Genomic DNA, 13599 nt, shown 5'->3' with positions numbered 1-13599 from the left:
CCTTTTTTGGGAGAATGTTATTGAATTGGGCAACTTACAAAAATACCCTTAAAATTAAAGATGTTTTGAAAAATCATATGAAAATTTTTTTAAAAGTAACACTAGTAATCATGTTCTTAACATATCCATAATGTCCAAGACAATTCATATGACAAATGATAAGAAAAAGTGACAAACACTAAAAAAGTGACATATATGATTCAAATTGGAAAAAATGACAAACATTTAAAAAAGTAACGAAAATTCAAAGAAAATGACATACAGTCACAAAAGTAACAAAAAAAAATTTTAAAAAAAAAGTGAGAAAAAATAGAAAAAAAGTGACTAAAAACATTTGAAAAAGTGACAAAAAATAAAATAAATTGACATACACTAAAGGAGTGTACAAATCCAAAAAAAAAAAAGGTGGCAAAAAATTAGAAATGTAACAAAAATTCAAAAAAAGTGAAAAGAATTTGAAAAGAGACAGAAATTCAAAGAAAGTGACAAATGCTCGAAAAAGTGACAAAGTTCAAAGAAAATAACGTACACTCAAAACTTGGCACAAATTTAAAAAAAAAAAAAACGTCAAACGCCCGAAAAGTGATGGAAATTAAAAAAAAAAGTGACAGAATTTTTATTTTTATTTTTTTAAAAAGAAGTGACAAAAATAGATAAAGTAACAAAAAATCGAACAGCTGCAGAAATTCAAAAGAAGCGACAAAAGTTCAAAATAATGACAAACATTATCATTTTTAAGTGACATAAGACACTTTTTAAAGTTATGTATGATATACAATGTCATTTTTATTAAATGTGATGTTTGTCTCTAAAAAAGTGACAAAAATTCAAAAAAAGTGACAAGCACTCAAAAAGTGATAAAATTCAAAAAAAAAAAAAAAAAGTGATAGCCATCGTTTCTTCTCTTTCTCCGTTCATCGTCAAGCATTTTTAAATCTGTTTACTGACAAAACACCAATTAAAATGTCAAGTATCTTTAAATCAATTCATAGCCACCGTTATCTTACAACTCAACTAATCCATTGACTTCCACTTAATGAAGATCCCAACATGAGAATAAGCTGATTTTTTATTTTTTTAAATTTTTTGAATCTCCGTTGCTAGAAGAGGTCATCACCTACACCGGATTCAACCACTCCTTCACCACACCCAAAGTGCGAGAATTTTCAAAAAATATGATTGAAAATAAAAATAAAAAAGAAGAAGTGACAAAAACCATTAAAAAGTGACACAAATTCAAAAAGGTGACAAAAACTAAAAAAATTGACGTAAATTAAAAAAGTGACAAAACATCAATTAAAATCTTAAAATAAATCATTTTATGCAAATTCAACCACTCCACCACCACCACCACCACACCATAACCCATAGTTCAACCCGACACACCCAAACCTCAATCTAGATTCCTTCCCATTTTTTAAACAGTAGAAGCGATCTCGCCGATTACAATCATCGCATTGTCATCATCAAGCTCCTTCATCGACTACATGCCAAACTACCTACCAATTTCACCAACCCACTGCATTATAATAACATGACAATGATTAGTCATATAGTAGACATATTTCTCATAGCAGAAGAATTATAGTTTCAACATCAGCCAAATACCTCGATGCCACCCAAGGTTTGACACAATGGACATCGTTGAACTTTGCGATAAGAGCATTTTTATAGCGATAGAAGTGCTCTTAATTACTGAGGGAAGCATCTTAAGAATAACATTTGTGAAAGGTCCTGATCCTCTAAAATGTTGAGCAACTGGGGCCTCTTCCTCTTAAATGTTGGGGTGATAATGTCCTGTTCCATATCAAATGGTATGGGATCGAGGTTCATAGGTTTAATGACTTCTAAACCTCTCAACTGCCAAGAAAAAGCAATTAGGACTGTGAAAGTATTTGAATCTTTAATGGTGGACAATTATTTCTTTGTGCTTTCAACAACCATATTCAAACGTATGCTCAAAAAAAGTCAATGAAGAAGTGTGTATGATTAGTGATGATAAGCTAAAATAAAAAACCTAGGTAACAAAGGATAAACCTAAACCATTTCTTTTTTCTTTTGTAATCTTCTTAAGCTGTCAAAGTATTCTCTCACTTGGGTATTTTCGCGAAGGGCATTTTGTCAATAAATTAGGAGTTATTCAAATTTGTCGAATTAGTCCGTAAACTTCATAAGGATGCTTCCACAATTTATATAAAAGCCATATAAATCATATGATGTTTATTCAAATACATCATGTCTTTAAATGTAAATATAAATTGCAATTGAGACATTTTGTCAAACACCTTGATGGTATCTTAGAAAGTCAAAGGGAAAGAGTGTGTCATTTAATTTTGGAGCTAATCCAAAATTTAATGACTATATTTTTTATGCATTTATACACAAAAACATCACAATCTATGCCCAAACTTGCTTCAAATATAAATGAATGAAAAAACTACTCAAAATCAAAGTTCAACTGCAAAAACAAAGTTTATTCAATATTACCTTCAAAATCACGATTGTAATTCTTCATGTTTGAATTTCCTTCTACACTTCCAGATTTTCTCTTGAATGACTTTGATTCATGATATTAATTTACCTACTTTGACCATAGATAAAATCGACCAAATACCAACAAAGATATACCAAATTCAAGCATTTAGAGCACAAGAAAGGGTTTTCACTCAAGATTCGCCCCAAAATCACCCAATCATCCAAATGGAAAACTCTCGTTAAAACTACAAAGAAGCAGCAGCATTAAATTGGTAGGCAAGGTTTTCTCACCATAGGAAGATGGAAGTCGAATTCGAAGTCGGAGTCAGGAGCGAAGATTTCTCGAAAATTTTCTGATTCAGGGCTTTCCCCTTCTGATTGGGGATTTTCCTGTGGTTTTGAACATAATTAATACGGTAATAGTAGTTTAAGTTAGTTTTAAGGTATTGATCAATTACATAATTTTTTTAGGGCGCTGCACCTAATTTTCCCTATTGAATTTGTATCAATTATTTGGCAAATCTCGAACAATAAGAAAATATTGAGCCTAATTGTTTTTCCCAGGCCGAACCTTTAGCGCTTCCAAGGCTCCACCCTCAAAATTTCTGAACCAGAGGCACCCGCCTCTTTGGCCTACATTTAGGTCCGGCATTGACGGTATGAATTATCAGATTATTGGCAGGACCAAATTTCTAACAAAAAAATCGTGCAACAGTAGCTCTAGTTTGAATTTAAACAAAAAATGGTCAAAAGCAATCGAGAAGCTACCAAGACTTCCATCGTACGTCTACAACAGATAGAGATCATATTATTAGAAATACTGGTCTGATAACCAGTAGCTTGACAGCAATAAATCTTGCAGAATCTTCTTTCTCAATCTCGTCAAATTCTGAACACATCCGTTTGGAAACGCTCATCATATAATTGCCAATGACCATATCTTTCAAAGCTGTACGCAGACCTCGGGATATAAAAGTTGGGCTTCTCGATATATTTCAACTTCTTCAGATTCGATGTTGCTGTTGCAATATCACGACTAGTGACATTCGCGCATCCAGATAGATAAAAATGCTCAAGGTCCAAACATCCTTCAGATATCAGAGCAAGTCCTTTGGCCGTCAACTTTGAGAACCGGAGTTCAAGTTGCACAAGATGAGGCATAAATTTTCCAATGGCAGCAGCTTCTGAATCCCCATCCTGGGGACAGGCATCTAGATACTCGTTGGGAACAATTCCAGCATGTTGTGAAGGATCCAACCAATTCATCAGATTCCGCCTGAGAATTTGCAAATTAGGACATCGCGATCCGATGATTGCCAAAGACTTGTCAGATATTTCATAACAATAGCTGATATCGAGCTCCTTAAGCTTGGGACACCCAGAAGCCATTTCAGCCATAACTACATCAGAGACATTAGGACAGCTCTTGATAGAGAGAACTTGAATATTTGGACACCTGTAAGTGCAATAGACTGACTGGTATATTATCTCATGCATACAGAATGTGTGGGATGCACCAAATCAGTGGTAAATAGGAAAAAATGAATGAAGAATTGACTGCAATGACAGCTGTTCTACTTTAGCTTTTGTACAGCTCCTAAACCAATTTTTTGAGCAGAAAGAAAATGCAAATGAACCTCCAAGATGGGAACCACCATACAATTTAAACAGGCAAAAAAGTATCCACGTACATCTTAACCAGAACTTCAACATATAACCGTAAGTATTAAACCAACCATTTGAACACACGAAAACAGAGTGAAAACAAATTTCAACTTCTATATGTTCTGTAACACCTCAAAATGTGTATGTAAATACTTCAGTCACAGCTTAACAATCTTAAAAGAGTCGTTCAGGTATCTCAAGATTTGCTAGGATTCCCATTAAATTTTCTGTTTCTACCAAACAATTGGATAACTTCATTATTTGCTATAATCTACTGCCTCTGAAGGCCCAGCTCCGTTTTATCTTAATCTTGATTTTAATCGAAAAGTAAAACTTAGACCTGTTAGGAATAAGCCCTAAAAAAAGGTAGCTTTTTATAATAAACAAAATTCTAAACATGATTCATAACTCCAACATTCTATGCATGTATTTTTGTTACATTGCTGAGATGAGTATTAACCATATTGATCACATTGTACATGGTCATGTGTATGGAGAGATGATTGTGCACAAAATATAAAAATCATGGGTTAAGTGCACTTATTAGCTATTAACAATAGAGATTATAGTATGTTAACCTTCATGGGATCTAGTACGTAAACAATCAAGATTAGTTATAAACAATTAGTTAACCTTCATGGGTTGGAGTTACTATCTCTGTAACTAGATTGAGATTTGGAGTTTGAAATTCAAATGTGAACCATAGAATGAGAAGGAATTGTACAGGATCTAAACAGGAAAAAATATTCACCTTTCCCTATCCCAACCCTATAAAACCCCCTACTCCCACAACCGACTTGCAAAATGCCAGATATTCATAAATAATTTGGGATTTGAAGTATCAATTCTTTCAATTTTCTACGTTAATTAGAAATTCCAGTTCACATATGCTTACATTGGCTCTCAATTTCAATAAGACCTATTGTATTCCCTGAAAAAATATTTAGGACACACCATTTGGGATAGCTTGTGCTCCTGCTTTGCATATTAGAGCTTCCCAAAATAATCACATCGGCCAACTTCCTATAAAAACTCTTATAAAGTAAAATACTTAAATATATATATATATATATATATATATATATATATATATTCAATTCTCAAACAAAAAGAAGTCATGACTCTTCTTTGAAATAGCTCACAAACAATTCTTTCTTGTTTAATGAATAATGTTCATAAAGACTTATTACATAATAATAATAATAATAATAATAATAATAATAATAAATCATGATGATTAGTACAAGAAAAAGATATCTGTGATGAAGAAATACTACAGCATTGTTTTGGGCTGGGGTAATAGTGTTGAAGAAAAAACTTGATTCAACTGTTCAAAAAGGCTTTGGAGAAGCAAAGGGAACCACTTGACATGATTAAACTCATCATTTAGAAAACAATCGTATGCATAGTTTTACCCTTACAGTATTCAAAAGGTAGGAAAAAACAAGAATAAATAGTATATGCTTGGTGACTCCGAGATTTCAGCAATCAGCAATTTAAGCATTCAATCAACAAAATAGGAACACGTTTGGTTGTGGTTAAAAGTAAGTCAGACTCACTTTTAAGTTGCTTATTTTCACAAACATCATTTTCAGTGTTAGTTTTTTTTAATTAACAAAACATACTTTTACAGTACAGCTAAACATGCTCTAAATCAAATATAACACAAAAACTACCTATTACCGAAATTAAGCCCTGTAAATTACTAGAAGCATCCTCTCTGCAATATACAAGTTGGCTGATACCAAGGAATTTCAACTTATAATACGGAAACTACAACAAACAGCAAACTTTAAAGGCTAAAAATTCCACATTCAGTAATCCATAACCAGAGCCAAGTGACCAAATTCATCAAAATAAAATATAAATGATCACGATAGAGTAATCAGTGGCAACAAATCAAAGTCTTCACCAAATTTTAACAAATCAATTCAACCAAAGTTAGCCAATTATTGAAACACGTGAAGAAATTATCTGAAAGGAGCAAAGCTTTCCAGGTTGATGACCTGGGTTCCAGACCCATTCATCCCTTTTAAGAAAGGTGTGAAGAAATTTTCTATTTCCAGATCGACCCAGATTACCAACGAATAAATTAAAGCCATATCAGAGAACACACGTTAACAATCACCAAATTGAAAAAATAAATTAAGAAACCAGCGACGAATAAGCCTGCACGCAACAGTCACGAAACCAATTATACCTCTGAGCAATCAAAGAGAGGGAGCGATCCGAGCAGTGTCTAACACGTATTTCGGTAAGGGACCCATCGCTCCAGATGACGACAGATCGGACCATGTTATCGACCCGACGTTCAAACGCTGGGGTCCAGAATCGTGGAAACTCATTGGCCGAATCGATATAAGTCTCGAGATCGAACACGGAGTTGAGGTTCGGGTCCTTGCATGCCTGCAACCACGTCTTACACACCCGCATGATCCCCCGCCACCGGTCCTCCAAAGAGAGGCGCGAGAGGATGTTGATGAGGCACTCGTGAGTCAACTCGGCCCAGTCATGAGCGAGTTCACCTGAGTCGGTGATTTTGCCTTCTTTATCGTCGTCCATTTGTCGGATAACACAGTGGATTGATGTTGTTGTGACTTATAGGTTATAACTTGCGCGTTTGGTGAAACGGGATTCCTTTTTCATTTTTTTTTTTTTTCTTTTTTTTCTTTTCTTTTTTTTTTAAAGAATACAAACGGTTCCAAATCTTTGCCGATATGGTATATTTGGTCCAAATCTTTAAATCTTTACAAAAATGGTCTTAAATTCAGCATTTTTTTTTTTTTATATAAAATTAATCTTTTCGGATGGATTATGTTCAAGAGATCCAAAAGGATTGATGTTTTGCATGTGGACTGTTATTGCTCTTATTTTGTTTATAGTTAAAGGAGCAAAGCAAATTTGTAAAATAAAAATAAAGAATAAAAGATTTTAACTGGAAACAAAAATTAAAATATAAATCATTTCGTCCTCACTCATCATCACCACCACGCAAACCGTTGAGGCCATGAACGATCATCCCAAACCCCTGCAATTGTCACCATCATGATAACTAATTGAAGAATTAGCACTAGTAGAGATAGTAATCGGTTGAGCAGGCATGGGTCAAGTTCAAAGCCAACCCAATCACTAAATCGAAAGTTCGAGATGGATTAAATCCTTACCCAAAACTCGACGCGAATGAGACAAAACCAAATCGATTGGATTGATTTGATTTGATATGTTGATTCTAAAGTGTATTTTACCCTTCAAATCAAATTCTTTTTACACTTCAACCTTAAAATTGAAGTTTCAGAGTTGACTCAACCTGACTTTCTCAAAATTGTCTCGAGTCAAGTTGATTTATAAGGTTAGGCCAGTTCCGCGAGTAATATGTGATAAGTGTATTTTATACATTTATTTGGGCCTAAAGATATAGATATTTAATAGTTCATTTAAACAATTATAGCCTAATTTATTGTATATTTCGCTTATTAGGTGAAACTCGTTGAATGGAAAAGAAAGAAGCGAAAATTGAAAAAAAAAAAAAAAGTAAGATTCAAAGTTTGAGGACTACAGTGTAAGTTCTCAAAAGTTATGTTAGACCTCACGATGAGGATTTGAGAATGTTAGAGATCAATTGGATACAAATAAAAGTCAAAAGGAGTGAAATATGGTTAACAAATCAATTTTCAATCTCACAAGATGTTTCAGATTTTCAGCTAGAGATTGAAACATATTTTTTGCCTAATAAACATTCGAATTGGAAAAAAGATATTTCAAGTAAAGTTGTAGTTCTTTGAGTTATCTTTACAATCCAATTTGAATCGTCTCAATCGAATATTAAGAGAAAAAATTATGATAAAAATATTAAAAAACGTGCATATAAATTTTTCGCACAAAAGGGAGGCGTTGCGCCACCATCATGGCACTAAAGGACCACCAAATTCCACACTATAGAGATGCGGTGCCACGCGCCATTTCTATGGCGCAAGGCACTGCCTTCATATATTTAGGGTGCTTTTTTGGCCCGTTTTGAAACATATAAAAATCCTACATTCAACACAAATGTGAGGAGTATAAATACAAGTTTTTGACACTTCTAAAGGGGATTTCACACATTGAGATACAAAAAGTACAACTTGAGGATTAGAGAACAAATTTAAGAGGAGAAAAACAACAATTCAAGGGTTTGAAATTAAAATTTGAAACGAAAAGACAAACTTTGTGCAAGTTTCATTCACTTCTCTACATCTCAATTCAAAACCCGATAACGTACTCCGTTATTGTTATTTGCTTTTATTCATCTATCATGAGTAGTTAAACCTTATATTAGGACAAACAATGTAATCTACTTAGGATTATTTACTTTTTTTATTCAAGATTTTTATTCTTTTATCATACATGTGTTGATTTTGCTACGAGTTTAATGCATTGAATTACTTGATCACTAATTTGATGATTTTGTAAATCTTTTACGAATCGAGAGGTAGGTTTGAGATTTAGACCATATAGTAAAATTTGGTAAATTGGTATAACGTGTAGAGATACTTATACTAATTATTACGATCATTTATAAATTCTTAGAACTGGTATTTTGTATAACTAAAGTTGATTTGCATAGAGATATGAAATTGAATTAGTTAAATAGGCTCAATGAGAACTTAAGATGATTAAATTGAATACAATAGAAGAATTCGATCGAACATTAGATGAACTAGTTTTTCCATTGATTCATTTCAAAACTTCAAAGTCTATTATCCCTTAATTTAGAATGAACTATTATTTGTGTTTCAAAAGAATCCTTTATTTTAGGCTTAAGAAAAAAGGGATTCCTTGATATTGAATAAATGATTTTAATTTATACAAGTTAATAACTTGGGTTTTGATTCGTAAACTGTGACTTAAAGGTGATCAATAACTAAAATTATTCCGCCATAATATCCATTATATATTTGAATTCTAAATCAATCTTTATATGCATCCACTATTTATAGGCACTTACATAAAAAAAAATCATAGCAAATCACAATTCTTTCTTTATTTGATTGAATAGGAATTAGAAATATTAGATTAAGTATTAAAGTATAGTACTCACAGGAGCGATAATCTGGACTCAAAAGTCCATTATATTACTCGATTGATATAGAATACTTGCGGAATATAAAAATCAACAATAAGTTTTAAGGGTCGTTGCCGGAGACTATTTTTCTTTAATATTGGTTTAATTATTTCTTGTTTTTGTTTGATTTTTTTTCTTTTTCTTTTTTCAATTGATCTGTTTATTTTTACTTGCTCCATTGATAGGAAATGAAAAGAAGCAAGAAGTCTAAAATTCATAATGATTGATCTTGACTTAGATGATGGTAACATGCTATTTGGAGATTTTCCCTTGAAACAAGAATTTATAAGTGGGTATACAATCAACCTATCATAAATGATAAGGATGGTTAGCCAAAGGGATTAAATATAAATCAATTATTTATGAAAATATTAGACCGATATGTGAATATTGTTGTGCATTTTATTATACTAAAATTGCTTATTATTGGCAACTCCAGTGGAAGTGAGGAAAGATATCTTCGATGGTCCATATGAATAACAAGATCATTATAGTCAAATAGTTACAGGAGACATCATCATGCAAAAATATAAAAGGACTGAAGATCAAATAATTCCAGATGAGTCAACTAACATGCCAATGGAGAATTCAACCTGAGAAATTAACAACTAGAGAAGCAGAATATATAGAAATCGAAAAACTAATCACGAAGGAGCCAGACGAATTATGGCATTCAAAGAAGATGGAATTAGCATCAAACATCCAACTTTATATTAAATTTGTGATTAAAGTCGAGAAGATCGAAGTATTCTTGTTTGAGTTCGAATTAAGTAATTTTAGGCGATCATACCGTATTCAAAACGGCAAAATATGATTTTGGAGGAGTTGAGAAATTTGTAAAAGAGTTAAATTAAGCGAGCTGAGGAGGACTTCTAAAACCATATTCAAAGTGTCATGAAGCACTTGTGCAAAAGTCTAGCTAAAAGACTTTAAATTAAGCGCTTAATAGGAGACAATTCAATTTCTTACCTTTTTATTTATTATGCTTTCTGTATTTTCATTGCATATAACCTATTAAGGTGCATTAATTTTAAGCATGTTCATATTTCAATAAGAGGGTCATCATATCTATATTAAGCCTATTTAAAGAAAATCATATATTTGAGTGAAAAAAGTAGAAAACACATATGGCACATTTTTCAAAGCTCCAAGGATGTTTAAAAAGAAAAAAGAAAAATTGATTATCAAACACGCTGCGTTGTTGCCTTTAAATTGCTTCTTGACTCTCATATTTGTCTTTGTTTATCTTCTAAAGGTACATGGATATCAAGCGGGAAGCAGCTTAGCGAAAAAATGGAATGAAGTGGTTCAATAAGCCACCTCAAATATCAAACAGAAAATTTGGAGAGTACATTCTTTCTTCTTCCTCGTCTTTTTATGTATTAGATTATACTTTAAGACATTGAAGACTATGCTTACTTTAAATTTGGGGGTGGAAAATATTGATTTTTTAGTTTTATTATTCTTATGTGATTGTGTGCTTTTACTTCTTTATTATATATATAAAAAAATGGAAATATTGAAAAAAAAAATTAAAAAAATCGAACAAATTTTTTTGTATATTGTATGCTTGTGTGATCTTGCCGGAGAATATATTTGGAACTATATGTTAATTTATGAATTGTGAACATGTTACATATTTAGATTAATTGATTCTTATCCATGCAAAGCTTGATACTATTTGCACACATGAATTAAGTTTAGCATTATAAAGTTATGTGTTGATTCATATACTTGATAGGTTGATATAGTAGATATTAGATAATATACCCAAAATTACTACAATATACATCCTTCAACCAAATTTAGAATAGTTAAAGGCCGATTTTACTTTACATGGAGATATGGATATATATGAGGATTCTGTGTGTAAGTTCTTGCGTGAATTGTTTAAAGCTAATATGATGAAAATTAGATGAAACTCTTAAGTTTTTTGAGAATGGGTGTTTAATGAGGGACACAGTACTAATCATGGCAAAAAAATGGAGAAGAGAAAAAAGTTATCTCATTGTGAAGCATCTCTTTGCAACATTTATGACTCGAGTAATTAAGCCTTCAACGTTATCTAAAATTCTAGTGCCTTATAATTATCTAGTTTGGAAGTCATCAACCTCAAACTCGCTATAAGAGTCATTCAGAAAGCTTAATGGATGGAAATCTACGCATAAGATAATAAAAAAATTAATAATTATATATTTACTTCTTACATGCATTGATTAAATCTCAAATACTTATTTGAAAAATTAGATCTTTGACAAGAGATTATTAGCTTAGTTGAGTCTTGGATGTTAAAGCAATCAAAATTTGGAAAATCGTTATTTGTTGAAGTATTGATTTTGCAATTAGTGAGAGTCATCTAAACTAGATAGGGTGAGGAGTTAGTATAAAAATTTAGCATTAGATTACACCCTAGGTAAAAAGTGAGAAAGAATAAGCTTGGAGTGTGTGAATCTTATGAATGATGAAAGTAAAAATTTGACTAGCGAGTATTGGGAATTGAAACAACTCGTGAATTTATAATATTTTACTTAATTTACCCACACATATCAGTTTTACATTAAAAAGTACATATTCATTTTGGTAGTGCAACCTTGAAGCTGTTTATAGATTTAGCACAAAGATTTCAATCCTAAGACAAAACGACATGTTATCTAACCAAAATGTTTTGCATGTTGTGTGTTTGTTAAGTTATATTATGGTTTTGTTTGAGGACAAACAAATATTTAAGTTTTGAGGTGTTTGATAAATGTATTTTATACACTTATTTGAACCTAAAAATATAAACATTTAATAGTTCTTTTGAACAATTATAGCCTACTTTGTTGTAGATTTCATTTAATAAGCGAACTCAGTGATGGAAGTGAATTGAAAGAAAGAAGCGAAATTGGCAAAAAAAAACAGCAAGATCCAGAATCTGGGGATTAAAGTGTAAACACTTAAAAGTTTGTTGGACCTCACAATAAAGATTTGAGAATGCTAGATGTTGATTGGATGCAATAGAAGTCAAAAGGAGTTATATATGTCTGAAATATTTTCACAAATCAATTTTCAACCTGATAAGGATATTCCATAATTTTAGCCGGAGATTGAGACCCATTTTTGGCCCAGTAAATATTCGAATTGGAAAAATGGCTAATTCAAGTAAAAATTGTATCCCTTTGAGTTATCTTTATAATCCAATGTTAATCACCTCAATCAGATATCGTGAGAGAAAATTATGATAAAAATACTAAAGCAAGTGGAGATAGATTTTCAACCGAAGGGTGGGGATGCCACCAAATTCCACATTATAGAGACGCGGCACCGTGCATTACTCCTATGGCATTGAGGCACCGCCTGTGTATCTATGGTGCATTTTTTGCCCGTTTTGAAATCCATAACAACCTACATTCAACACAAACGTGGGGAGGAGTATAAATACAAGTTTTTGACATTTTGAAGGGGATTCTGCACATTAAGATACAGAAAACACAATTAGAAAATTAGAGAGCAAATTCAAGGGTTTGAAAACATGATTTGGAACTAGAAGAGGAACTTGGTGTAAGATTCATCTACTTCTCTATATCTGTTCAAAACCTAGTGATGTACTCCATTATTGTTATCTGTTTTTCTTCATCTATCATGAGTAGCTAAACCTTTTATTAGGGCAAATAATATAATCTACTTGGGACCATTTATTTCTTTTATTCAAGATCTTGTTCTTTTATCGTACACGTGTTGATTTTGCTATAAGTTTAATGTGTTGAATTACTTGAACTAATTTGATGATTTTGTGAATTTATTACGAATCAAGAGGTGAGTTTGAAATTTAGACCATATAGTAAAATTCAATAAATTGGTATAACATTTAGAGATACATATACTGATTATTGCGATCATTTATGAATTCTTAGAATTGGTATTTCGTCTAGATAAAATTGATCTGCATAGGCATATGGAATTGAATTAGTTAAATCAATTCAATAAGAATTTGAGAAGGATAAATTAAATACGATAAAAGAATTCGATCGAACACTACATTAGGCTTTTGAATATTAAATTGAGACTTAAAGGTGATCAATATGCAAAATAGTTCTGCACTGATATCCATTTTATATTTGAATTCTAAATTAATCTTTTTTGTGAATTTAATATTTTAAAGTACTTATATAAAAAATTACAATTCTTTCTTTGTTTTATCAAATAGAACTTAGAAATATTATATTAAGTATGAAAGTATAGTTCTCGTGGAAACGATAATCCTGACTCAAAAGTTCATTTGATATCTATACTTGCAAGATATAAAAAATCAACAACAATATGCCCGCCCTAGTGATATAAAGGTCGTTTGTTGAATTATTTTTGGTGGTGGTGCACTC

General features: G+C 31.7%; 1 protein-coding gene across 1 annotated transcript; it reads right to left on the bottom strand.

Moving 5' to 3' along the window:
- Positions 1-3126: 3126 nt before the first annotated feature.
- LOC111403781 (F-box protein SKIP1-like) lies at positions 3127-6730 on the bottom strand. The gene is made up of 2 exons (XM_023032404.1): positions 6341-6730; positions 3127-3931 (listed from the first exon to the last, which is right to left on the bottom strand). The coding sequence occupies exons 1-2, from the start codon at positions 6700-6702 to the stop codon at positions 3358-3360; spliced, it is 936 nt and encodes a 311-aa protein (XP_022888172.1). The 5' UTR covers positions 6703-6730; the 3' UTR covers positions 3127-3357.
- Between the last annotated feature and the right edge of the window lie 6869 nt (positions 6731-13599).

The sequence above is a fragment of the Olea europaea genome, chromosome 11, assembly GCF_002742605.1.
Source record: "Olea europaea var. sylvestris chromosome 11, O_europaea_v1, whole genome shotgun sequence".
Taxonomy (NCBI): Eukaryota; Viridiplantae; Streptophyta; class Magnoliopsida; order Lamiales; family Oleaceae; genus Olea; species Olea europaea.
This window is presented reverse-complemented; position numbering and strand designations above follow the sequence as displayed.

Coding starts and splice junctions, on each gene's coding strand:
- LOC111403781 (XM_023032404.1), bottom strand. CDS start 6,702: ATGGACGACGATAAAGAAGGCAAAATCACCGACTCAGGTGAACTCGCT. Junction 3,932..6,340: donor CTCTCTTTGATTGCTCAGAG/GTATAATTGGTT, acceptor TTGCACTTACAG/GTGTCCAAATATTCAAGTTC.